Below are 24,343 nucleotides of genomic sequence, written 5' to 3'. Positions count from 1 at the left end.
TTTATAGAATGGCTGCAGGCAGAATGGCACATTTTGAGAGGACAAAAGGAGGAAATCTCATTAGGGTTGTTGAGAACATTGAATAAAGATGTCACCCAGCTTTAAAGAGCTGCTAACCTGAAGGAATTTCATTAGTGTCAGTTCTAGTTAAGTTTAGTGTTCCAAGAAAGTTTGACAATTGACAAGTGGTTTAGCAATATTTATCTGATGATGTGTGACTGCCACTAACAAGTCCATTATTATTAGGATTAGTATTAGTATTAACACTGTTGATCCTGGACATATTGAAGTGTTTATGGTCCAAAATCTGAAAGATTTACTAGTAGTTGGTTCCCATAGAATGAACCCTAATTAAAGCAGTCACTGACTTTCTTTTGCAGTCATCATGAGGTGATGGTCATGAGGTTTTCATTGAGATGTCTCAACAACAACTGAATAGATTGGATCAGACATTCATGTTCCCCTCAGTATGAACTGAAACCGTAACCCTAATTTGGCTGATCCTCTTACTTTTCATTTAGCGTTATCTGGACAAAATGTCCACTTGTTTAATAATTTGGTTTATGACTAAATACCTGCAAAACAATAACATTCCCATCAACCTCAGCTGTATTTCATATTTAGTAGGCCTGCTAATTAGCATATGTTAGCATGCTACAGCACTAAAATAAGATGGTGAACATGGTATACAAAGATAACCTGAAACATCAAAGCGCAACCTCAAATAGCCACTAGCAAGGCTGCCTCGTAAGGTGGCCATATACTCCATCAGAACTGCTTGCTGGGTGGTTGCAGCTTTGGAAAACCCTCCACCCACAGCTTTCTGAGGTCAGTATTGGGGGTGTTGGGTCCAAATATTTGTGTGACTCTCTCAAACAATCCAACATTCAAGCAGTGATTTGGCAGATGTGCAGGGGTAGGAGAGTAAGCAGTGTTTTAACTTGTCTTTCAAGCACTGTTTTTTCATTTGATATATTAGTACACTTGTGTACTTACTGTTATTTTTCATGCTTCCCTGTATTTGAGTAAGACCATATAGAATAGCTATAATCACGCTTGATTTCAGATGTGGTCGCACAACATGCTGTAAAAACTAGTTCTTTTCTAGCATTACCTGGACCTTGTTTTGTATTTAAGTGTGTATCATCCATTCTTTATAATCATGCCTTCATATCACACACCCATCACACTCAACTCTATAAAACAAAATGTGACATAGCACAGGATTTCATTCATTCAAAATAACAAGAGTGCTGAGAGAAATACACTCTGATTATCACACAGTTGATCTGTCAAGGAAAAAAATGTAAACCTTTGGTATTAGTTCCTGAGACAAGATTACATATCAATTTCTCCTTGTAACAGCAAGTTATAGTCTTGCTAGATGTACGGTACATTTCTCCTGTGTGGTATGGAGCATACATGCATGCACGCATGCAATACGCCACTGTTAGCCAAAGATAAACTTCCACCATCAAGACAGTGAGCATTGGTCACATCATTATCAGTAATTCTTGTGAAAGGCGAGTTAATCAATAACTTGAAACTCTAAAACGAGCATGGTGCTTGTTTGTACAGATGGATGGCTGTTTCCCTCTTTCATGCTCCCACTGGGATCTATGCTGTTAAAGAGCACAGCCGGCTTAGTATTCTTGACATTAAATACATTCTGTGTAACTGACAGCAAAAAGTCATTAATTTGTGACACTAAATGGATTTTATTTTTAAGTGAATTAACTCTGATCCAGATTGAGGACATTGAGCATTTGTTTACTCAAAATGCAACATGTCTTATGGCTTTCTGTGCATTTTACTTCTTTGAGGTTTGAACAAAATGATATTCCATATTACATTTCTGCCTGTATACTGCTGAATGACTGTGCAAACTATTTGCTCTAGAGAGAAGGTCTTGCTCTTTGATGCAAAGGAGCTGATGTGGCATTCTGACGTTTACACTGATGTTTTAGATAGCTGAAAATAAGTCTTCTATTACAGTCAGCCCTAGCTGCTGGATATATCTCCTTGTGATGTCATGTCATCTATATTTGGCAAGCTAGTAAGACAAATGCACCACCATACAAAAACAGTGACTCAAAAATGCAAAGGACAGTCTTAATAGTGATCAGTGTGTGTATGTAGCTGAGTTGGCTAAAGCCATGCATAAATCCAGATCTTGGGTTTTCACAATAAATGAGAGCCTTTTAGAAGAGAGCTCTGCCTGCTTTGATCTATATATTTTATTGCAGTTGCATAATGCGGCCTCAGACAAACTGTGGGGCTGCGTTATCACAGCGAATACTTCAAAACAGCTCCGACTGAGTTACACGTGCTGGATTGTTTGTGTTTTGAGAATATTTCCAGCTTTTCCCTCATCCTATGCTGTCAGTCAGCTCTCAGGTATCTGGAAGTAAACCTTCCTCTCACAGTGTGTGTCTGTCATAAATGGATTAAAACAAGAAGGACTGAGTGAAATCATGAGGGGAGTCAGCTCTTGTCTGAGTATCAATTAGAAGGTCTGCTACTTGGCCTATAACAATGGGATATTGCAACTGAAGAACAAATTAACACAAGTGGCTGCTAAAGGCTACAACTCCTGCTGCTATGAAGCTCATGTTAAATTGCATGTATTTTACACTGTGTACTTTCGGTCTGGGGCTAATTCCAATTAAGGGAAATGTTAATGCTACAACATATGATATTTTAGGCAATAATACTCTTTAACTTTGTGACAGCAGTTTGGACAAGAAGATCCTTTCCTGTTTCAACATGATTGCCCTGTGTACAAAGCAGCTCTAGAAAAAATGGTCTTTCCAGTTTGGTGTGGACAACTGCCTAGATCCCTGACCTCAACCACACCCAACACCACTGGGATGAATTGGAACACCAACTGAGAGCCAGACCTTCTCCCACAGCATCAGTGTTGGATCTGACTAATGCTCTTGTGGCTGAATGGAAGCAAAACCGGCAGCAAGGTTCCAAATTTTGCAGAGAGCCTTCCCAGAGGAGTGGACACTGTTATGGAGCAGATTACAGGAATAGTATGACATTTTTGAATATAGGGTTTGCTTTCTTGTTGAGGGTTAGATGAGATTTTATCATGAATTAGTTTGTGCACAAAAACAAAGTGTAAAAATTCTGTAGATAAAAGAGCTTGGTCTGTACCAGCTCTATATGGAAAGTGTCCTGAGACAACTTCTGTTGTGATTTGGCGCTATACAAATAAAATTGAATTTAAAAAATTTAAAACAACATTTCCATATGTATAAGGGGTTATCCCAAGATTCCGCCAACTGCATCTCCATGATGTTGCGCCTGTGATGTGATTTTGGTCCATCCTTCACACAGCTGCAAACACCACGGGGGCACGTTTCAGAAGCGGAGCATTTTGCCTGCCTGAATTTGTTGACTTGCTCAGATTTAGCCGATTAAGTCATTTTTCCTTGATATTTGTGCTTCTCCCATGGGTCCACCTGTTGCTGTCTCTGACCCCAAACTGGGCCTCATCCACCTCCCAGCAGTTGACGGACAGAAGATACCTGGTTTGTTAGCCTTCTTCCAGCCCCTTGCCACCATCCCTTTACCAGCTGTATTGCTTCCTGTATGATGGACTTGCAAGGTAATCTCATTGAAGACAAGTATGCTCAGAACACAAGATAACCTTGCGCCAGGGCCTGAACTTAGGCCCGCGGTCATCTTGTGGTAGCAGGCCCCAGACTTCTCTTGGGACCCGCTACCAACTGGGTCCAAAGGCAAGTCAGTATGTGGAGATTGCTGCCGTGCTCACCATGTTCCAACAAGACAGCGAGTTAGCTATTGTGCAGCATCTGCTCTGACTGCATCTGCACTTGTCAAAGCTTTATTCCTCACTTGCTATCCTCAAGTTTGCTTAGGAGGAAGTCAAACAGCTACTCATTTCACCTCCAACATCACATAACCTATGGCACATGGGTGTAGAAGTAAAATTCCACAAGCCTAGTTCCCAGTTATCCAGCCAGGTCCAACGTGCCAACTGCACCTTTGTCAACATGCTGAAGACATATGTTAATGGCTTGGGACATGAAATTCCCCCTGGTACTAATGGCCATCAGATCCACCCCACACAGCTCCACAGGAGTCACAGCATTTGAAATGATGACTGGAAGAGAGATGACTCTTTCCTTGCACCCCTTGTACGGTCCCAAGGACGTCAGTGTTGCAACCACCTACACAGCTCACCAATTCATGAAGGACTTGCCCTCCCATTTTCAAACAACATTTGTGTGGGCCCAGAAGAACTTGGAGGCAGGTGTTAAAGAATCCAAAGCCTATTACAACAGGAAAGAGTTTCATCACGAATACCAAGTCGGCAATAAAGTTATTTCAGATTCACCAGGTTGGTGGGAATGTCCAAGTAGTTCCTACCAAGCTTTTCAGGCTCTCACCTCTAGCCTATCTTGTCTCCCTGGACCTGGTTGAGCAGATATACTACTACCACTGTTAGGAAACCTTCACAGGTGCAATCTTGATTTATGCAGACCCTAAGAACATAGAAACAGGATTCATTATTTATCTACCCCTCAAAGAAAGGCAGTGCATATCTGACTGAAGTCCGTAGGTGTTGGTTTTTGGAAAGGCAACAGACATGTACATGTTAAAACATCACCAACCATTGCGTACAATGACGATGACCCCTCAAAGTGAAGGACATCCATTGGGTATGTCCAAGAAATCTCTTGAAGAGGTAGTACATGAAGGATGAAGGAACAGAGACAGGACAGGCAAAGGCTTGTTAGTACACCTGCCACCAAAGTCCAAATATGTTATGACTGCCATGGCACAACCACTAAACCAACCCCTCCAAACCAGACAATATTTTAGACAGTCCCACAAGAAGCCAGTATACATACTGACATTGTCCTTCATCACCTCACCTCCAAGAGGTATGACATGGAGATTGAGATTATGGATGCATTTGGAGCTCACAAACTCACAACTAATTACACCCTTAAACAGCAGCTTCTCGCTGAAGAGATGAAATTGGTTTAACTGGATTCACCAACACATTTTCTTGTGATGTGAGCAGGCCATCACCCTATCAGGAACACCCCAGTCACTGTGAACTTCCTCCGGCACCTTCTAGTGGCTGGATCATCACTGCTGTTGTCGCACACATCATACACAAGTGTATGTGAACGCTATAGGCCAGACTGTTCCACCACGTTTTGCTCACCAATCCAAGACCATCCCACTGAGAGAAGGATAACCCACTCAGTTTCAATTAGGGCAACTTTCGCTGTTTCCTCTACCTGCCATCAAATTCGTTAACTAATCAATACCTGTCATTGAGCTTGAAAAAACTCTGCTGGACATACCAGACGGACAACAACACATGTTAATTTCTCCCTATGGTGATCTCAGGGAAGAGGCTTTTGTCTGGGCAGAGACAGGTTAATAACAGTGTGCTGTGTAAAGTTTATTTTGTAAGCTTTACTATATTGTTGTGAAGTTAATGAATCACTAAGTCCTGTGTTGCAGTTTGAAATACATCATTCTGCTTTCTGCTTGCTTCTGTGTAACACATTATATGAATTGTGTGTGTTAGTTTCTGACACTGCACGAAAAGTTAAGTTGTAAAGTTAAGTTACAATAAGTTGCATTTTATCAGTTAAAAGACCAGTGCCATGTTTGCAAATCTGAGTTCCCATGGCTGGTTCCTGAGTGATAAAAATGACAGTTTTTGTGTCATGCAGCAGTTAAGGTCTTCTTTGCCTCACTTTGAGTGAAGCCTTTTCTCTTTCTCTCTCCACACACACACACGCACGCGCGCGCGCGCACAGCAGTAATGTCCGCATACTTGTTCTGGTGTCCACATACTTCATTGTTTTAATAATTCTCCGTAGGGTTGTCCCGATCCGATCACGTGATCGGAAATCGGGGCCGATCACGTAACTGCAGACGCGCTCGCGGACGTTATGTCCCGATCAGGTATCGGATAAATAATATATATACATATGTATATTAATTGTTTAATCACATTTACAATATATGGGCTAGTGATTAAAAATAAATGAGAATAAAATAGTATTTATTAACTACCAACGTTTACAGGCTGGGTCTGCGTCTGTGACAGACGCTACTGAACAGCGCATGCGCGGAACACGGCAGCACGCAGTATTTTGTTTAGAGGCTGAGGTGCGTGATATGCTGCTAGTATGTAACATGACGTTAAGCAATCAGCTCTTGCGATTTTAACGAAAACAAAAACAAAACAAAAAAAACAACATTAACGTATTAATAATTGATTTAATATTTATTTCTTTCGTAAGTGACCATCGTATAAGCGGGATAATGCCCTTCGAGGTGTCCATTATCACAAATGAAAGCGAAGTCCATTCATTCGCGTCTGACGCTTTGCGTCGGACGGTTCACGCCTCTGCGTCGTCCATTCATACTGATCATGGACACCTCGTCGGACATTATCCCTTACTTAATGTTGCACTATTCCTAATGTGAAGACATTTTTATTTTATTTCTGTGTTCTGTTCTGACTTGAGACTGTAATTCAAGCTACCTCATAGAAGTTTACTATACACTGCACTGCATGCATGCACAATTGTGCATAAGTGTTACATGTTAATGTAAGAGCCACTGGTAAAAAAAAATAAAAAAATAAAATAGAATAAAAATAAGGGACATCCTGGATGTTATTCTTTGCTCTTAGTTCGTTTCATAATGTTTTATAGAGTATCGGATCGGGACTCCGTATCGGCAGATACTCAAAATCAAATGACTCGGACTCGGGGGCAAAAAACTGTGATCGGGACATCCCTAGTTTTCAGTATCTTAAATGGATTATGGACTGTTAATAATAAAAATTGAAATTACCTGGAGGTTCAAACAAGATGAAATATGATATAATGACTGTAACATTGTGTAACATTATTTCATGACATTTATAAAGGCCAACCAAACATTGGATAAATTATCTACCTAGTGTGCATCTTTCTGGCAGGATGAAGACAGTAAAACCCACTGTGTTAAATCTCACAAGGTACCAAGATGTATGTGCAACTTGTTGGCTCATTGTGTAGTTTCTGAACATATGAACTAATTTGTTCATCAAGATATCATTTGTTCTGTTCTAATTTCTATTGGTGTGTTCCCATAGCAGTGAACACAGCTAAAAACCAACTCTATCTCATCTAGATTGCTCTATACTTGATGGAAGAGTACCTAAAGCAGCAGGGTGGGGGGTAGGAAAGCTGGCTAATCTGTGTAACTCACAGTGATAAGCTTCTGAGGGGGGCTAGGGTAGGCTAGCAGGGTAAGGAGTGGCATGCTTGATGCTTGGCTCAGACTGTCTGAGAAGGATTGTAATAGGTGTGTTTCTGTGTGAAAGCCCTCAAATAACCCTGGGGCCGGCACCTTCACCTACATGCCATTGAGCTCTACATGTATTTTAAACTTTATAAATATGAAAAATACAGACTGCTTTTCCAGCGAAGGCCTACACCTATTAGGATTTAGCTTATGTAAGCCTGTGACGTATTTTTTAGAGCATGACAACACAAATCTTCCACGCACTGTGGACAATGACTCAAGCTTTTGAAAAGCAGCAGCATTCCTTTTCATGGATCGAGGCAGAAAGTACAGTCGCTATTTTTATCACGTTCCTAACCCACACCCTCAGCCTCTTCCAAATCACAGTTCTTGTGACTTGTGGAGAAGCTGTAAGGTCCACCATGTGTTTTCTGGCTTTGATTTTGAGGACTAAGGCTCCTAAGGGTCTGAATATTCTGCTGCCTTCAAGGTGGTTGGCAGGATGATGGCCTGATTCAGAGGGCAGAATAATGATTCCGCAGGGCTATGACATTATGATGAGCATGAGCACAATAATGTCTTATTCCAGTCATGAGATAACAAACACTAATTCACAAAAGACATCCTGTTTAGGCTTGCAGCACCTTTTTGCTGCTAAAGATAGCACTCCTTTAAAAAGCTGATGCCACTTGGCAGGTACGTCACATCTTCCAGAGGCCATGTCTGTCTTTCTACTGAAAATCCATTGCAGATAATGCATACAGCCAGACTGTATAAGGGAGACCTGAAAACATCCATTAATGCTCAAAATAAATCTCAACAGTCTGATAAACAGGATTTGTTTCCAAGTTTAGATCACAGTGGCACAATTAGTCACCTATTTTTCCCACACTCTGCAGAATGCTGTGGTAGGCTGTCAGTCATAAACAGCACTCACTCTGTGGTCAAGCTTCTAGTTCTCATTTACTCGTGAAGGCTCAGTGAACAGTATAACTAATTGTGAAACATAACAATTTCCATTTCTTAATCTATGCTTGGCTGCTAGTTTTGTCATCCATCTAATCACGATTGAATAGCTTATGGAACCCATATACAACTACTAGCCACAGCTAATGCTAGTGTAAGAGATATTACAGTTCCCTCACTGATGTGGCTGTGTTTTCAGCCTCATTTGGTAGGTTAGACCACAGACTGAAAATCAAGCTTTATAGCTTGTTTATGATTTAGGAAATGAAACTGAAGTGGAAAAGCTGTAAACGCAACATCTGACATATTATCATCTTATTATATTGTTTTGGCAAAAGTGTTATCAAACAGTTACCTATTTACATATCCAGCAGGCAAGGAGGTCAGCATACAGTACATGGCTTTATTTACAAGTAGATGTGGAGTGGAAGTCAGTGAAATTGTGAGAAGATAATGCGGACGAAGACAAGGGGAAAGAGAGCCAAATTCAGAGTCTGAGCCAGGAGTTGTGGGATTGTGATGTAAATGGCTTCACAGAAACAGACTTCAGCTCAATTCAGGTGAGCGAGTGACGTAAAAGTCGCATGAATTCTGACACAACTGTTCAGAGGCCACATTGAAAAAAAAAATCAGACACTTATCTGATTTAGAACCACATATGAAAAGTGGGCCAAATCAGAATCGTAAAGATTACATTCTGTGTGATTTGTGCTGTTCACGTAGTCAAGAGAAAAAACAGAAACAAAACAAACGGATTTGGGGCACCTGTCCCTGCACTGAATGTAGCTGAGTCTGTCTGTGTGGTGCTGGGCATGCAAGAGAACAGTGAGTCCATCAGTTTTTCACTGAAAACAGCTGCCTACTGCTGAAAACAAGGATGAGGAGAGCTGTGAGATGGAACCAAACAGTCATGTTGCAGGCTGTAAAACTAAAACCGAAGGCGTGTCCTCCACCATGCCTTCGGTGCCTGCTGCTTGAGGAAAAAGGGGCCTTTTTGTGTGGAGTTTGCATGTTCTCCCTGTGTTCACCCAGGGTTTCCTCCTTAATAACCCCCACTAAAAACATGCAAGAAGATCACCACCTGACCAATGGCGACGAAGAAATACTGGTCCCCGGGCGCTGGCGTTGGTGTCCGCTGGCGGCTGGCAGCTCACCGCTCCTGGTCTGCCGCGGAGGATCGACAGACCGAGGATGGGATAAATGTGGAGGAAAAGAATTTCACGGAAAGCATGGCGTGTAGTGTGCAACTAAAACTGTGTGAAGTACGTTTCTTCTTCTTCTAAAACACTGCGCTTATGAGACACTACAGAGCTGATGGAAACTCGCAAATTGAGTGATAATTCTCTGTGGGTTTATACTGTAACTACAAGAAACTCATTTCATTTAACACATAATCACTTTAATCAATATCAATATAAAAAAATTGGATTATTGCATCTTTAACCTCTCATATACTATAGTTAGCTAGTGAACATGTTGTCTGAATACAAATTCAGACCAATTCATTAGTGCTGAGACAAACACTTTCCAGCCAAATACAGCACAGAAATTAACCGGGTCTCTTCATTTACAGCATGTTGACACAACAAAAATACACTTCCAACATAAGGGTGTGTTATTTCAACCCTACAGAAAGCAGGGAAAGCAGCCTGACCTGTCACAGAGGTGGTTCACTGCACCGAAGGAGTCGCAGGCGCAGGGGAGGCAGCCACTAGTGCCGTTGGTGAAGTATCTCTCATCGCAGTCCTCACACTGCAGGCCAACGTAGCCCAACAGACACAAACACTGACCGGTGCTCTGATCACACTCGTCCGGATCCAAAATCCCCTCACCACCACTGCTGCAGTTACAAGGGCCCTCTGGGTAGATGAATGGAGACATTACAGTGAAAAGGACAGACAAGAAATGGGAAATTCGGAGGTGTACTAGCATTGGCTTAAGTCTGAATGATTACATTTTATTTTCATTTATAGGATTTATATTGCATAAAAATTATTACAAATTGAGCAAGAAGAAAAACAGGACTGAAACAATTAGTCCATTAATTCACAGACAGAAATTTGATTGACAGCAATTGCGATAATTACTTAATCATTTGTAATTTATTAAAACAAAAAATAAAAAATGCCTAACATTCTATACTGTCAGCTTTCCTGATTTGCTGCTTTTCTCTGTTTAATATCACTGTAAATCAAACACATTTGGGTTATGATGTCTGATCTGATGATGTCACCTGGAACGGGAAATTGCGAGTTAACTTTTTATAGAATAGTCTATAAAAACATTTGAAAAATGAATTGATAGTGAATGTAATAGTCAGTTGCAGCTTTAGGTGTCTATACACCTTTCAGTAATGCTTATGCATTGATATTTTCCAGCCCGCCATAAAATAAATAAAAACACTGTCTTTGACATGAGCAGGCCTGTTATTTCCTGATGGATGAAAACACTCACTACAGTCTGTACAGTCCATATGTTTTCTTTTTTTCATTGAACAATCTACAAACCATTGAGACTTATTTCATGTATATTCATTCTGGTAGTATGACTCAGGACGTATGCTGTTAGTATACAGTAAGCATGGCACTGACTGACAATTTCAGTTATCTGACAATCTCAGACACTTCAACTATGTGAGTGTTACAGTTCAAAGTAACTACTACTATGAAAAAAAAATCCCCAAAAACTGGATCATGCGACAAGGCAGGCCAGCTTGGTTCTTTTGCAGGGATTTAGCCATTTTAATGCCAGGGTTCACCTACGCACGTGAAAACGTTCAACCATAACAACTTCTTGATATTATTTTGCAAGGGCGCCGTCGCTGCATCCAGGCCAGTGTTCTTTCACCTACTGTATACTAGAATGATAATAGGTTGAGCCAGACCTTTCTTTGAATGCTGACACAGTGCTAAAACAAAGTGTGGAGATAGGTCTGGCTATGTGAATCGACTATTCTGGTAGCATGGTTTCAGAAATAAGAGAAATCATTAGTGTTTGGTCAATCTGGATGTCCATCAAAGGACCTTTCCTAGTAGGAAGCCCTTGACCACATTAAACAATAGGGTGACCAGCCTCAGTGCCACTACTGGTCAGACTCATTTCATGGATATCAAAACAGACATGTAAAAATTTGTTTTTATTCTGCACATGGTTACATTGTGTTACATACAAAATGAAAAAGAGCTACATTTTCCTTAATCAAAACCATCTAATAGGTGGCATTAACACAGTTCAGTGCTCTTTTCCACTAACATCCTACTTGACATTCATTCAGTTCGAATGTGTGGTAACATTAGCACCAATGTTTCAGAATTATTTCACTTAAATTGAAGCCTGTATGCATAAAAGAACATCTGACACATTCAAGACAGCATTTCCTGTTTTGATGAAATTTTGTTGTCAGCTAAGCAGACTTGCTCAGGTTAGAGTTTAACTTTGCTGCTTGGATTTGCACAGTAGAAACAGTAACTACATTCACAAGCACATTAATATTCCACTATTGTTACAAATAGGACAATATTTCAAATTTGAGACAGATCATGTAGACAGCATAGTCAATTTGAATATTCCAAATTATTGGAATATTCCAAATGAAGCATTTTCTGATTAAGACCTGTGGGATATGCCAATATAATTTGGGTTTTAGGAGCATTCTTTGGACACAGCACTGCAGTTTGACACATGGCCTCTTGCATGTTTACAGTCAGCTCTGCGTGTAACCTGTTGTTTAGCCAACAGGTTGCAAGGCTGGAGTAGACATGCATGCACAAAATTAAAAAAACAAAAACAAAACACATTTCTGGTCTGAAGGAGAAACACATCTACTTTTAACATTATGAAGGACTTGGATATCAACAGGGTTTTGGATATGCACAGTCTCAATCTCATCCTTGCAAATGGCAAGGACGAAAAACTACATTGAATGCATGTGACCCTAATCCCTCAGGTGGCACTGCATTAAAAACCAATATGACTGTATAAAGGATATTAGTACAGGGACTCTGGAACACTTTGGAAGACCATTACTGATAAACACAGTTGATTGCTCCATCTACAAATGCAAAGCGAAAAGCATGTATCAACAACATGCACACGCTGCAGACTGCTCTGGGGCTGAGCTCATCTGAGATAGACTGACACAAAGTGGAAAAGTGTGCTGTGTTCTGACATTTCAGTGTTTTTGGAAATCATGGACTTTGTGTCCTCTGGGCTAAAGAGGAATGGGACCATCCAGACTGTAACCAGTGCTAAGTTCAAAAGTCAGCTCTGTGACGCTATAGGGGTATCATTGGTGTCCACGGCAACTTGCACATCTGTGAAGGCACCATTAATGCTGAAAGGTACATACAGGTTTTGGACCAGTATAAGCTGCTATTGAGATGACGTCTTTTTCAGGGACATCGCTGCTTATTCGAGCAAGACGATGCCAAGCTGCATTCTGCATGTGTTACAACAGCACAGCTTCTTTGTAAAAGAGTGCAGGTACTAGACTGGCCTGCAGCCCAGATCAGTCTCCCATTGAACATGTGTGGCGCACTATAAGGAGCAAAATGCGACAAAGGAGACCATGGACGATTGAGCAACGACAGCCATATACCAAGTAAGAATGGGAAAAACTTTCACTTCCAAAACGTCAACAGTGTCCTCAGTTCTCAAATGCTGACTGAGTATTAAAAGAAACACAGTGGTAAACATACTCCTGTCCCAACATGTGGCAGGCATCCAATACAGAGTGAGTGGATATTTACCAAAAACAATGAAGTTACTTTAAACAAGAAATATTTTGTCTTTGTATTGTATTCAATTGAATATTGCTCAATAAATCAATGCATTCTGTTTTTATTTACATTTTACACAGTGTCCCAACTTTTTTGGAATCATCTACAAACTGTAGAACTGGTCCCATGAGCACATGAGCACTGCTTACAATCGCTATGCTCACCACTTATTCATTGCCCACACTGGAACTGTGGATTACATCCTTTTTTGGGCCTGAGTCAATGGAAATTTCATTTAGATGATGGGCTAGTGTGACCATTCCTACAAACAGTAACACTGGTGCAACTAGCCTTCCAATATTTACTTCAAGCTGCTGAGACAATGCACAGTCTTCTTCTTGTGTCATCAGCCCCTGGGAGCTTAAATGTGCTAAAAGAGTATGGAGAGTTGTTAATTCACTTTCCCCATCCATATTTCTCTCATTAATAAAGTAATTCAGACAGACAGCCTTTTCAGTCATGAGCCTGCTTCTCTACCCTCTACTATACATAAGCAAACTGAATGTGGTTTTCATTAAGCATGGTAAATGCTTTTTAAAAGACCACATTGGCATCAGATCCATTTATACTACTTGATGTTATTTTAATTCACCCCATGAAAATTTCTGTCAGTCAACAACAAAGATACCTGGCAAACTTGGTAAATTGAGTCCTGCTGCGTTGCCAGTGAATGATTTTGCTTGTGACCTTGAGAGACCAGAGGATATAATAACAGACATGTGCATGACCCTGTAGGCAGTGGCAATCTATTATTCATCTGATCTCAGGTTAGGCTAGGTGTGGCAAGTGATGACTCAACGCCTGACTATATGTCTCCAGTTGGTGCTCGGCAGTCACACATAGAAAACAGACAGATAAGAGATACGAAGGCAAAATATTTGGTATGTGCACAGATTGCACGTAATGCCTCAGATAGATGAAGTAAGTAATGTATTCCTGTCCTGGCATCCCACTCAGATTATGCTCCTCTTTCTCTGTTGCTTGGACTTTTATGTAACTAAGAAAGGCCTATGGTTATGCAAGCCAGTGGAGTACACTGTCAGACCCTTTGTTACTGTGACGCCTACTGAAGAACTGTTGGCCCCAATCACGCTTGAGATCCAGTGAATGTATATCACGCACACGCACACGCACACACACACACACACACACACACACACACACACACACACACACACACACACACACACACACACACACACACACACACACACACACACACACACACACACACACACACACACACACACACACTGCAGGTCAGTTTAAAAACCAGGCTTTCTCTCGGTGGGACAGGGTTGATCTGTGAAGCCACACAACAGGTTTGATGTAGATTAGATTGGGCCTGTGTGTAGTGGAGAGAGAAGTGGGGAAACAGGCAGAGTTCACCTCTCTTCTATCTATCTGACTGCAGTAAAGTGGGTCGACAATATGGCTAGTATTCAGGCATGGGCAGCAGCAGGCCGTTCAGAACAAGTCATGTCTCAAAACTCCTCTCTTGGCTAATTCTCCACTTGCCTGTCTGCACAGCTAAACACAAAACTACCGCACAGAAACAACTGCTGTACTTTCAATTTTGGTTCACACATCAAACATAACATGGTTGACTGAAAATAAGAAGAGATGTTTCAACTAAAGAAAGAAGTCAGGAATGCCTGAACTATATGAAAACACATGATATCTGCCTGCAAGGTACCTGCCCTGACAGAGAATGTGCAGTATACTGGTAGCTGGGCGAGGTGTTCACTCAGGTGATATCTTTGTTGGAGTGATAATATCGTGTGAGTGACCTTTACACTAGAACAATGACAAGTGTTGAGGTTCCTGAACATACTTTCAATATGGATAGGTGACAGTTTCATGCACAATCTCACCAAAGACAGAGGTTTCATTTTGACTTTTGGGTCCAAATGAACAGCAATAAATAACACTGACTGATTTACACATTTCCTAAGGGAACTGCCTAAATGCCAATTCATCTGCTTTACTGAAAATACACAAACTAACGTACACAAACCTATCTTTAAGTATGTTGATTGATCATTGGGCTGCAACTAGCAGTTTCATTATTGATGACTCTGTCCTTGCCCTTTTGATTTCTGTACCTATTTTCTTGTTTGGTCTATAAAATGTCAGAAAACGTGAGCCCCATCTCTTAGAAATCCTGTTTATATGGAACTTATTAGCAATAGCAAATACATTTTGAAGGAAACATAATGCCAACCAAATCATGTTTTGTAGTTACACAATGAGGAATATGTTGTTAATTTATGTATTTGGCAAGTTGCAAAAATGTTGATACTGAATGCACGTTTACTGACAACGCATTTCAAATGTTTTCTGGCAAAATAGGCCATCATGCAATCTATCTACTTGTAGTGACTGCAGTATTATTCAGCTTTTTTATGGTAATGTCGGGGCACTGACAGCACTTGGTTAATGTTCGGGAAAGATCATGGTCTATTTTAATGCAGAAAAAGTCAGCAGCAACTGTGATCTTTCCCTAACCTGAACCAAAGTGCTTTTGTTACCTAAACCTGACCACAGTCTGGACTCAAACCCTGTGTTCCGATGTGACTGACCTCTGTGCCATCACCTCGACCACATCCGTGAGACCCCAGTGCAATACATAAAATGCCGTGTTTCATTCACTCAAAGAAGTGTCGACTCGGCAGCAATTACGTTTGCCAACAAATGTAATTATGGATGCAAGTTAGTTGTATATAAACAGAATTTCTAGGAGACAGGGTTGAAAATACCTAAAACTAAATGGCTTCATATTCCTGGTTTTAACAAACAGACAGTACAACACCCAAACATATTTAGTTTGTATACATGTAAGACAAACAAAAGCAGCAAATCTTCACAATGAACGGCTAGAAACATTGAAGGTTTGGCGTTATTGCATAGATTTTCTTGCAATCACTGAGATATTAATGCTGCTTAAGTAAGGTAGTACAGAGTCTGGAGAACAAAGGGCCAATCTAAAAAGCATGTCTGGACTGGACTAATGATCTGAGGGGCCAATATCATTGAGAATATGAAAAATGATAACACAGAGTCTAGATTTTATGTTCTGGCTTGGGGGTAACATGAAGTCACAACTAGAACATGACATTTTCTGGGAAGAAAAATAATGAAGTTGTGACAGACAATAAGGGAAAATAAAGATTTTGCAAATAACATATTAAGCCATTTTTATTTTGCATTCTTTGTATTCTCAAACTGGATTGTCAATTCGGCTTCTATTATGCATACTTTGGGAGGAGCTAATAAGCTTCATCTATGAATAGCGAGGGAGAACATCCTCCTACAGTATTTGTGTAAACCAACACCTCTGGCATCAGCACACTTGCCCAGCCATTAAAGAACCATTTCAGGCAGGATCCCTCATCTGTGCTGCTGTGTTGGCTGGAGAACAACACATCCACATGGAGACTGGGATATGTGAGGTGTGAAAGGAGGGGCTCCTCTGTCATTGCTCATTCATGACTTGGGCTGCCTGGCCATTTTGGTTGGACGGCCCTGTTCTGTATAAGCCATGTAACCAGCAATAGAGGGGATGAAGCAGCTATCTGAGCAGCTTCTTCTAATTTCCTGTCAATATCAGACATGTCTGGCCTAACACAAAGAGATCACAAGTCTGTATGGATGCTACACTGATGGATTGGATAAATTGAGTGAACAACAACAGGATCAACCTTACACCCCTCCAACCCCCATAGCCCCCCTTTTCTAGCCCACTGTAATATGTGGCACGCTGATTCTATAATAAAAGGCCTCTGGAATAAAATATAGACTACACAGCAAAATCCACACTGGATAGATTGTGCATGAACAGTGTTTTTATGATAATACATTCTGGTGGTTTTCCGATCGTTTGAAGGGTTATACCATGCAATCTGAGGGGTCTGCCCATTGTTGCAATCTGGTTTATTCGGTCGCTCTCTGCGTCAAAACCACAGTGCGACCACCCTGCTCCCTATAGCAGCCTACATTAGACATGAGTGTCCTCCTCCGAGTGCTTTTCTCAACATGAATGTACTGAAAAACAAAAAAGCACGTAGCCCATAATTTCTCACTTACTTGTCTTTTTTGCGATTGTAAAGCATTTACAAAACGAAAAAAAAATCGGATTTGTGTTTTTTCTTCTTTCTTGCTTTTTTTTTTTTTTTTTTTTTTTGCATTGTTTCTGGGAGCTCTTTCATTCGAAGGTACTCACCTTGATTATTCTCAGCTGAGGTAATAGTTGTGCCAATATAATCTGCAGCCCAGGCATCGTTTGCTGAGCGCTGGGAAACCATAGACACCATGGTCTGCAGCATTTTCTCTGGAGCAAAAAGTGATGTTTGTGCATCAGCAGATCTTTTGCGTGTGCCGGTTAATCTGGAAGTCGGCGCTGATATTTGCTCTTTTGTGTCTGAAATTATTCCAGTATCAGGGGCGGTAGTAGTACCACTAGTGGTGGCGGTGGTCGGGTCTGTTGTTGGAGGCTGGAAGGTGGTTGCAGTTTTAGAGATAGGGCTAGTAGTGGTCGGGTCGGCAGAAACAATGCCAGGCGACGGCGTTAGTCCGGTTAGAGGCCCGAGAGCGAACCTGCTCTCGGGTAAAGTACGAGGCATGTCGGTGTGGAAGGTCTCCCAGGTGTCGGAGGCTGAGCCGGGCTTCCTGGAGATAGGCGACGCATCGTAGGGGCTGATGCGAGGTGCAGCTTCAGAAAATCCAATATATACATACAAAATAACTAGCAGAACCGGAGATATGTACATCATTAAGGACGTTAACCTCATATTCAGTTTCAGCTCTCCATGTAAGCCCCAGCAATGGTCTCTCTCAGACCTTTCCCTGAATGGACGCGTACTCCACCATTGATGTCCCCCGGCGGCGTACGCTGCTGTTTGTTGCCTTATGAACCACAGTCAACACTTCACCTCCTCTGCAACCTACCATGAACCACCCGAGATTGACGTACTTACGAGCCAATGGCAAGAGCGGGGTTGGGCGTTCCTTCATTTGCTGCTTGGATAGACGTTGTGACGCCCTATCGAGACACGACCGTTTTCATTTTTCTACAGAATATTGCAAATGATCAAACGGACCAGCTGAAAATTAAAACACAACCTAATTCGTTCATAAACTGAACAATATAGGGAAGCCTATTTTATAAAGGAAGGGTACCTGTAAAGCAGAATTTGACAGTGTGATGCTGTTAGAATTCTATGCTTAAGGTATGCTCCGCTATATGTTATGAAGATGCCCAATTGTGTAGTTTTTCAATCTGATGGTGCAGTTTGCTTTTCAATATGTCATAAGTTAAAATAATAAAATGCTACTTAGTTCTATTCATGAATACAGACGATAGGTGGCAGTCGAGGGCGAAGAACAGGTGTGGAAGTGGAAGCTGAAGTGTTGCAGGAAGTTGCGCATGACGACTAGCTTGGTATAATGGCGCCTCTAGACTTGGATAAATATGCAGAGATTGCAAAACAGTGTAAATACCTCCCAGAGAATGACCTCAAGGTAAATTTGGGTTGATAGAAATGTTTTTGAAGAGCATATGCGATGAGCTAATAATGGTATCTTTAGCTCACTGCTGTTTTATGTTGTGATAGTGTGTGATTAGTGTGATCAGCTAACGTTAGCTTCAGTTAGCCAGTAACGTTAGCCTGCTAACCTCATCTTTTGGCCAGGAAATCAAAACTGTTTAAGTATATTGTTCATCTTAGCTACAACAGCTAAATACAACTCCAACTATCCCATGAAACGCTATTGAAACAGGAATGACAGTGACTTGCTTTGGCGTGCTATTATGTGCTGACGTTAAACTGACCAGATATCCATAGTGACGTGATGATGCTGACTGTCATGATGTTGTGACAGCTGATTGTTTATTGCCAGTCTGGACTTTTTCAGTTTTTAGGCAGTCGACAAGAGTCAGTGCCAACCACTGACTGGTCAGAATAATGATGATTAAACAAAGTTTGACTTAATCTAACCCTTTGCGTTTGGTCCTCTACAATTGTAGGGTTATTCAATGATTCCTACACTGTACACACGCGAATGTGTGCTCCTTCAAGCAGTTGATGCCAACAATACTTAACAGTTTTCTGTACTTTGTTTTATAGTCACAGTTTGATTTTGATTAGAAACAGCCCGTGTCACTTCACTATAAGAAGGTCCTGGCTTCATATTTCAGCCCTGTGTCCATCAGTGTGATGTTTGCTTGTCTTATAAAGATGAAATATTCCAGGTATCCAGTGTTACCTCCGCAGTCCACATAAATGTTGTTAAATAGGACATTCTAAATATCTTACAGTGACTGTCATATATATGTTGTATATAATACGTGTTTCTGTCTGTGATAGCCCAGCATGTCCACGATGCCTCTTGAAATGTACTGTGCACATCAGCATTCCCAAGATTTCTTTTTATCTTGATTCTATAAAGTTAATTTAAGTTTATAGTTGGACTGTCATGCTGGGACAATATGCTTATCAGGTGGTTCAATACAATGACACTTGGGTGCCGATTCAATATTTATTGTGATTTTCCAAGTATTGCGATGCAATATTACATTTTTGTTTGCTTTTTTTAGCACTTATTTATGGGATGAAGTTGAATCATACACTTTTATAGACTGTATATCATGATTCATATTTCCAAAAACAATGCTCATTCCATGTCAGTCAAACTTTCTGAGTTTTATTTCAGCAGTGTCATTGCTCTACTGCATATAAAAGCAGTAAATAAAATATTTTGCTCTTCCTGCTTATTGTATATAGTATATATGGGCTGCCCTTTCCTGGCTCCTGCCCTTGAAGCTGTTTTATGTACAACCCTCTCCTGACATCCATTGCTTCTGCTTAGTGCTGAATGCATTTTTAAACCTTTTGGCAATTTTGAGTTTAAGTTTTGTCCCTTTTATGTTGTTGTAGCTGGTCAGTGTGGAGTTTTGAAGATGCAGAGTAGCAGATTGAATTCAGTCAGCAGTTGTCAGTTAGTTTCCTCAGAGCATAGCAAATATATGCCTGTCAGTATGAGCACACATGTCAATTATGTTAAACATGTGAAGTAAAACGGATCATTGGTTAAGATAGAGGTCATGATGATAATTTCTAGCGTGATGCTAATTCCTGTTGTTTGTCTACATCGAGCTAATGAACTAAGTGCTAGTTATTTAGATAGATAAAACGGATTCCATTCAGGAATTATAAAAAAAGAATCATGATATTCAAAGTCAACTGATTTGATAAGTTGTCACTCTCACTGCTTGGTCGTGTTAGTCTGTGCCAGTAACTTCACAAATTTTTAGCTAAACCACAGCTGTGTTTACACATTCTGGAAACCCAGCAGGGAAGTTTTTCTTTAATTCATTCATTCGATTTAAAATGTTTTCAATAGTAGGTCTTCATTTGAGAACATTATTCTGGCATCTCAGTGTGTCACTGTTATTGACCAGGTAACATTAAAAGAATCTCATTAGTCCAGGTGTCACTGGAGGGGCTTAGTGTCCCTTGATGAACTAAATCATGTTTTAATAAGCTTTATGTTTGATAAACATTGAATACTTCTAATTCTGTCATGAGTCCATGTCACTTATGTCTGTGTGTTCTGTCTTTATCTACACAGAGGTTATGTGACTATGTGTGCGACCTGCTGCTGGAGGAGTCCAACGTTCAGCCAGTTTCTACTCCTGTAACAGTGTGTGGTGACATACATGGACAGGTAGAAAGCAGTGATTAAACAGGAAGAGCAAGTGCACCACAGAAACACGTGGTTTACCTTCATATTACAGAGCTGATGCACACATTTTTCATATTGGTCTGTTGAACACATGAAATGTTTACATGATATTTTTGGTCTCTTTGTGTCTTAGTTTTATGATCTCTGTGAACTCTTCCGAACTGGTGGCCAGGTTCCAGACACCAATTACATATTTATGGTTTGTATATTGAAATCAGTTTGAACTTGAGAGGCGTCTATCTTAGTGCATTCTTTTTAACTCATGTGTAGGCACAGGGATGGTAATAAACTTTTTTGTCATCTGTAGGGCGACTTTGTTGACCGAGGGTATTACAGTTTGGAGACGTTCACTTACCTGCTGGTGCTGAAAGCCAAATGGCCTGACCGCATCACGCTCCTACGTGGAAACCATGAGAGCAGACAGATCACCCAAGTCTATGGCTTTTATGGTGAGATTTAATTCATGACAGATGATCAGTTTTTGGCCATCTGCAAACTGCATTGTTGCTAATCTGACTTCCTGAACAATAATCACACTCTTTGAAGTGAAAGAGAGCTTTTTGTCTTACAGATGAGTGCCAGACCAAGTATGGGAATGCAAATGCCTGGCGCTATTGCACCAAAGTGTTTGATATGTTAACAGTTGCTGCTGTAAGTACTGAAGTTTAACTGTGTTTATTTGTTGTTATTTCATGTAAGAAGATTGATGATGAGAATTCCTGGATTGAGGCTCATTTGGAGTCATTTCTTAGTAGGGAGCAGCTGAACTACAATGAGCAGCAGTTTTTGGTAACTGTGAGGTTGTAGATTCATTGCTGTTTCCTAACCTTGTCTTAAAAGCTGGATTGCATAATATGATGCTGCTATGTGAGCTCACTGGGGTTCACTTTTTACGATCTTAGGATTGACATGGAAATGTGTAAATTCACTGTATTTTGCAGACACTATTGTCAGTTGACACTGTACTGTCAATTGGTTTTTACATGTCAAACCACATTTTCCTGAATTCCTTAATTACTGTTACGTAGCATTAAGTTTGTCTGGTCTGCAGCCCTTGGTCACACATTCCCAACTGTCAACATAAACATGATATATGGATCGTGTCCTAACTTTTCTATTCCTGTGTGGTTTTTGTCAGCTGATGGACGAGCAGATCCTGTGTGTCCACGGAGGCCTCTCCCCAGACATAAAAACTCTAGATCAAATTCGAACCATTGAGCGGAACCAAGAGATCCCTCACAAAGGAGCATTTTGTGATCTGGTGTGGTCAGACCCTGAAGACGTAGACACTTGGGCCATCAGCCCCAGAGGAGCTGGCTGGCTCTTTGGTGCAAAGGTCACAAATGAGGTTGGTTGCTTTTACTTTTTTCAGCTCAAACATAGTTTGAGTGACTTGCAATGAGTTCACATGTACTTTAAGGTTGAATTCCATGATCATCAACATTATTTACAAAAACTGCAACGGGTGCAGTTGTTAAAGCCACAAGGTGGAGCAAATACAGACCTGTTTTGCTTTATCTTATTTTATAGTGGTTATATACAAAGGATTGTTTCAGAGAGAATTAAATCACAGAGTATCAGTGTAAAGGCAGTTTTACTGATACATTTGTTGTCACATGGTGATGTAATAACAATGGCAGATCACCATATTGTTTACATCTCACAGCTTGCAGTCTTTGAAGAAAGCCCATAAAAATACACTCAGACACTGGCACTTCAGACCCAGTTATCTGTAAAGTGAAAACAAATACAAACACATACTCAGATAAATCCATAGATGTTTACAGTCCACAAAGGAACAGCTGCTGGTTTAGTTTGTCTTCAGAATAAAACTCAAAAAGGTGCTGGTTTTCCAGACCATACCCTCCCTGTCTTCTGACACATAGTTAAAAGGCACAGCTGATATCAGTGTGGTATTTGGGGACGACTCCCCAGAGTCCCCAGACATTGTGACAGAAGTCACAATGTCTGCTGTGAAAAGGCCAACAGTCCTTATTCCAAAGAAGTTGGGACACTGAAACATAAATAAAACAGAATGTGATCATTTGCTAATCCTTTTTGACATACTCAGTTGAAAACAACTCAAAGACAATATATTTAATGTGTTACCTCATCAGCATGCACATGTGTGGCCAAATAGTAATGACAGCAAAGATAGACTCTTTGTGCTTACTTGTGGTAAATGTAAGAATATTTCTCAGACTACATTCAGAACAGAAGTCTTAAGCCTTGGCCAAACAATCAGAGAGTACTTTTTCCATCTGGTGGCAAACATGGCCTCATATCAAGTGGTGATCACTCACTGCCTTCTGGGGTCACCAAAGAAATATTCATATTGGCTGTGTTTTTTGTTTTTCAACATATATTTATCCTTTGTCTTCCAAACAACTGCAGTTTGTTCACATCAACAACCTGAAACTGATCTGCAGAGCGCATCAACTTGTCCATGAAGGCTACAAGTTCATGTTTGATGAGAAGCTGGTCACAGTGTGGTCGGCTCCTAACTACTGCTATCGCTGCGGCAACATCGCCTCCATAATGGTCTTCAAGGACGCCAACACAAGAGAGCCAAAGCTCTTCAGAGCAGTGCCTGACTCTGAAAGGGTGATTCCACCTCGTACAACAACACCTTATTTCCTGTAAGCACGTTAAAATGAAGAGAATGCAGCAATTAGTTCAGTGCACAGATACCGACTGGAAGAGTGCATCAGCACTTGTGAACCCATTTTAATTTTGTATAGTACATTTATAGTATTTACAGTGTATTTCTTGGTGCCAAATGTCAGTTCTTATTCTCACTCTGCTCTGGCATGCAATGCTATCATTCTACAGACTAAATTACGGCGAAGTTAGTTGGCTCAGTAGTATCATCGTGCCGTTGAAATGCTTCAGAGGAAGGATTCAAATCTTCATATTTATAAATCTCCGTTTTACTATACAATAAAAATTCACTCTGCTGAGCAAATTGCAGGTCCAGCATTATCTACAATGTTTCATTTTGTTTTGTTAGAGTAATGTATTACAGCTGGGTGTGAAAACATAAAGCACTGCACTAAAACAAAAATTGCATCTATTCTGAGAAATGTCATTGGAGTTATAGACTTACTGTTATTATGTGATCTTATATGATGAAAACCTGAGAGTTAATGTGTAAAAAGTTATGTTATCCACTTGTTAGAAATCTCAGTATTGTCAAGCCTGTGGTACCTTAAAATATTATCTGTAATTGCCAGACTTGGAATCAGCTCTTGTAATTATTTTTCTGTGTGTCACCATACTGTTTTTAAATAAAGAAATCAAAAAATTAAAAGAAGTTAGATAACAGTGCTGGGGTGAAAAGGACTCCATGCTTAATCAATATCAATAACTCATTATGTTGGATAGTAAATAGCATCTTCAAACATCAGCATATTCATGGCAGAACTATATACTGCAATCAGATCATATCGCTAGATATTCTATATTTGAGTTGCATTTAAATTCTGCCAAAGATGACAATTTGACTGTCAGGGTAGTTATTGTACATATTGTTTAGGGGGAAAGAAATAACTGCATTC

General features: G+C 40.5%; 2 protein-coding genes across 2 annotated transcripts in view; one reads left to right on the top strand and one right to left on the bottom strand.

Moving 5' to 3' along the window:
• Positions 1–17,937, bottom strand: part of LOC139332198 (multiple epidermal growth factor-like domains protein 9) — a 42,842-nt gene extending 24,905 nt beyond the window's left edge. Inside the window, exons 1-2 of the mRNA XM_070963932.1 lie at positions 17,266–17,937; positions 9,920–10,124 (exon numbers count right to left, since the gene is read on the bottom strand). Coding sequence (XP_070820033.1) covers positions 9,920–10,124; positions 17,266–17,833 — 773 coding nt within the window. The 5' untranslated portion in view covers positions 17,834–17,937. The remainder of the gene's footprint in view (positions 1–9,919; positions 10,125–17,265) is intronic.
• Positions 17,938–18,396: 459 nt separating this feature from the next.
• On the top strand, positions 18,397–24,018 carry LOC139332197 (serine/threonine-protein phosphatase 6 catalytic subunit). The gene is made up of 7 exons (XM_070963931.1): positions 18,397–18,563; positions 20,673–20,768; positions 20,920–20,985; positions 21,094–21,235; positions 21,358–21,437; positions 21,925–22,134; positions 23,181–24,018. The coding sequence occupies exons 1-7, from the start codon at positions 18,489–18,491 to the stop codon at positions 23,427–23,429; spliced, it is 918 nt and encodes a 305-aa protein (XP_070820032.1). The 5' UTR covers positions 18,397–18,488; the 3' UTR covers positions 23,430–24,018.
• The last annotated feature ends 325 nt before the right edge of the window (positions 24,019–24,343 follow it).

Source organism: Chaetodon trifascialis, chromosome 6 (genome assembly GCF_039877785.1).
Source record: "Chaetodon trifascialis isolate fChaTrf1 chromosome 6, fChaTrf1.hap1, whole genome shotgun sequence".
NCBI lineage: Eukaryota > Metazoa > Chordata > Actinopteri > Chaetodontiformes > Chaetodontidae > Chaetodon > Chaetodon trifascialis.
Note: the sequence above shows the minus strand (reverse complement) of the source record. Positions and strands in the feature narration are given on the sequence as shown.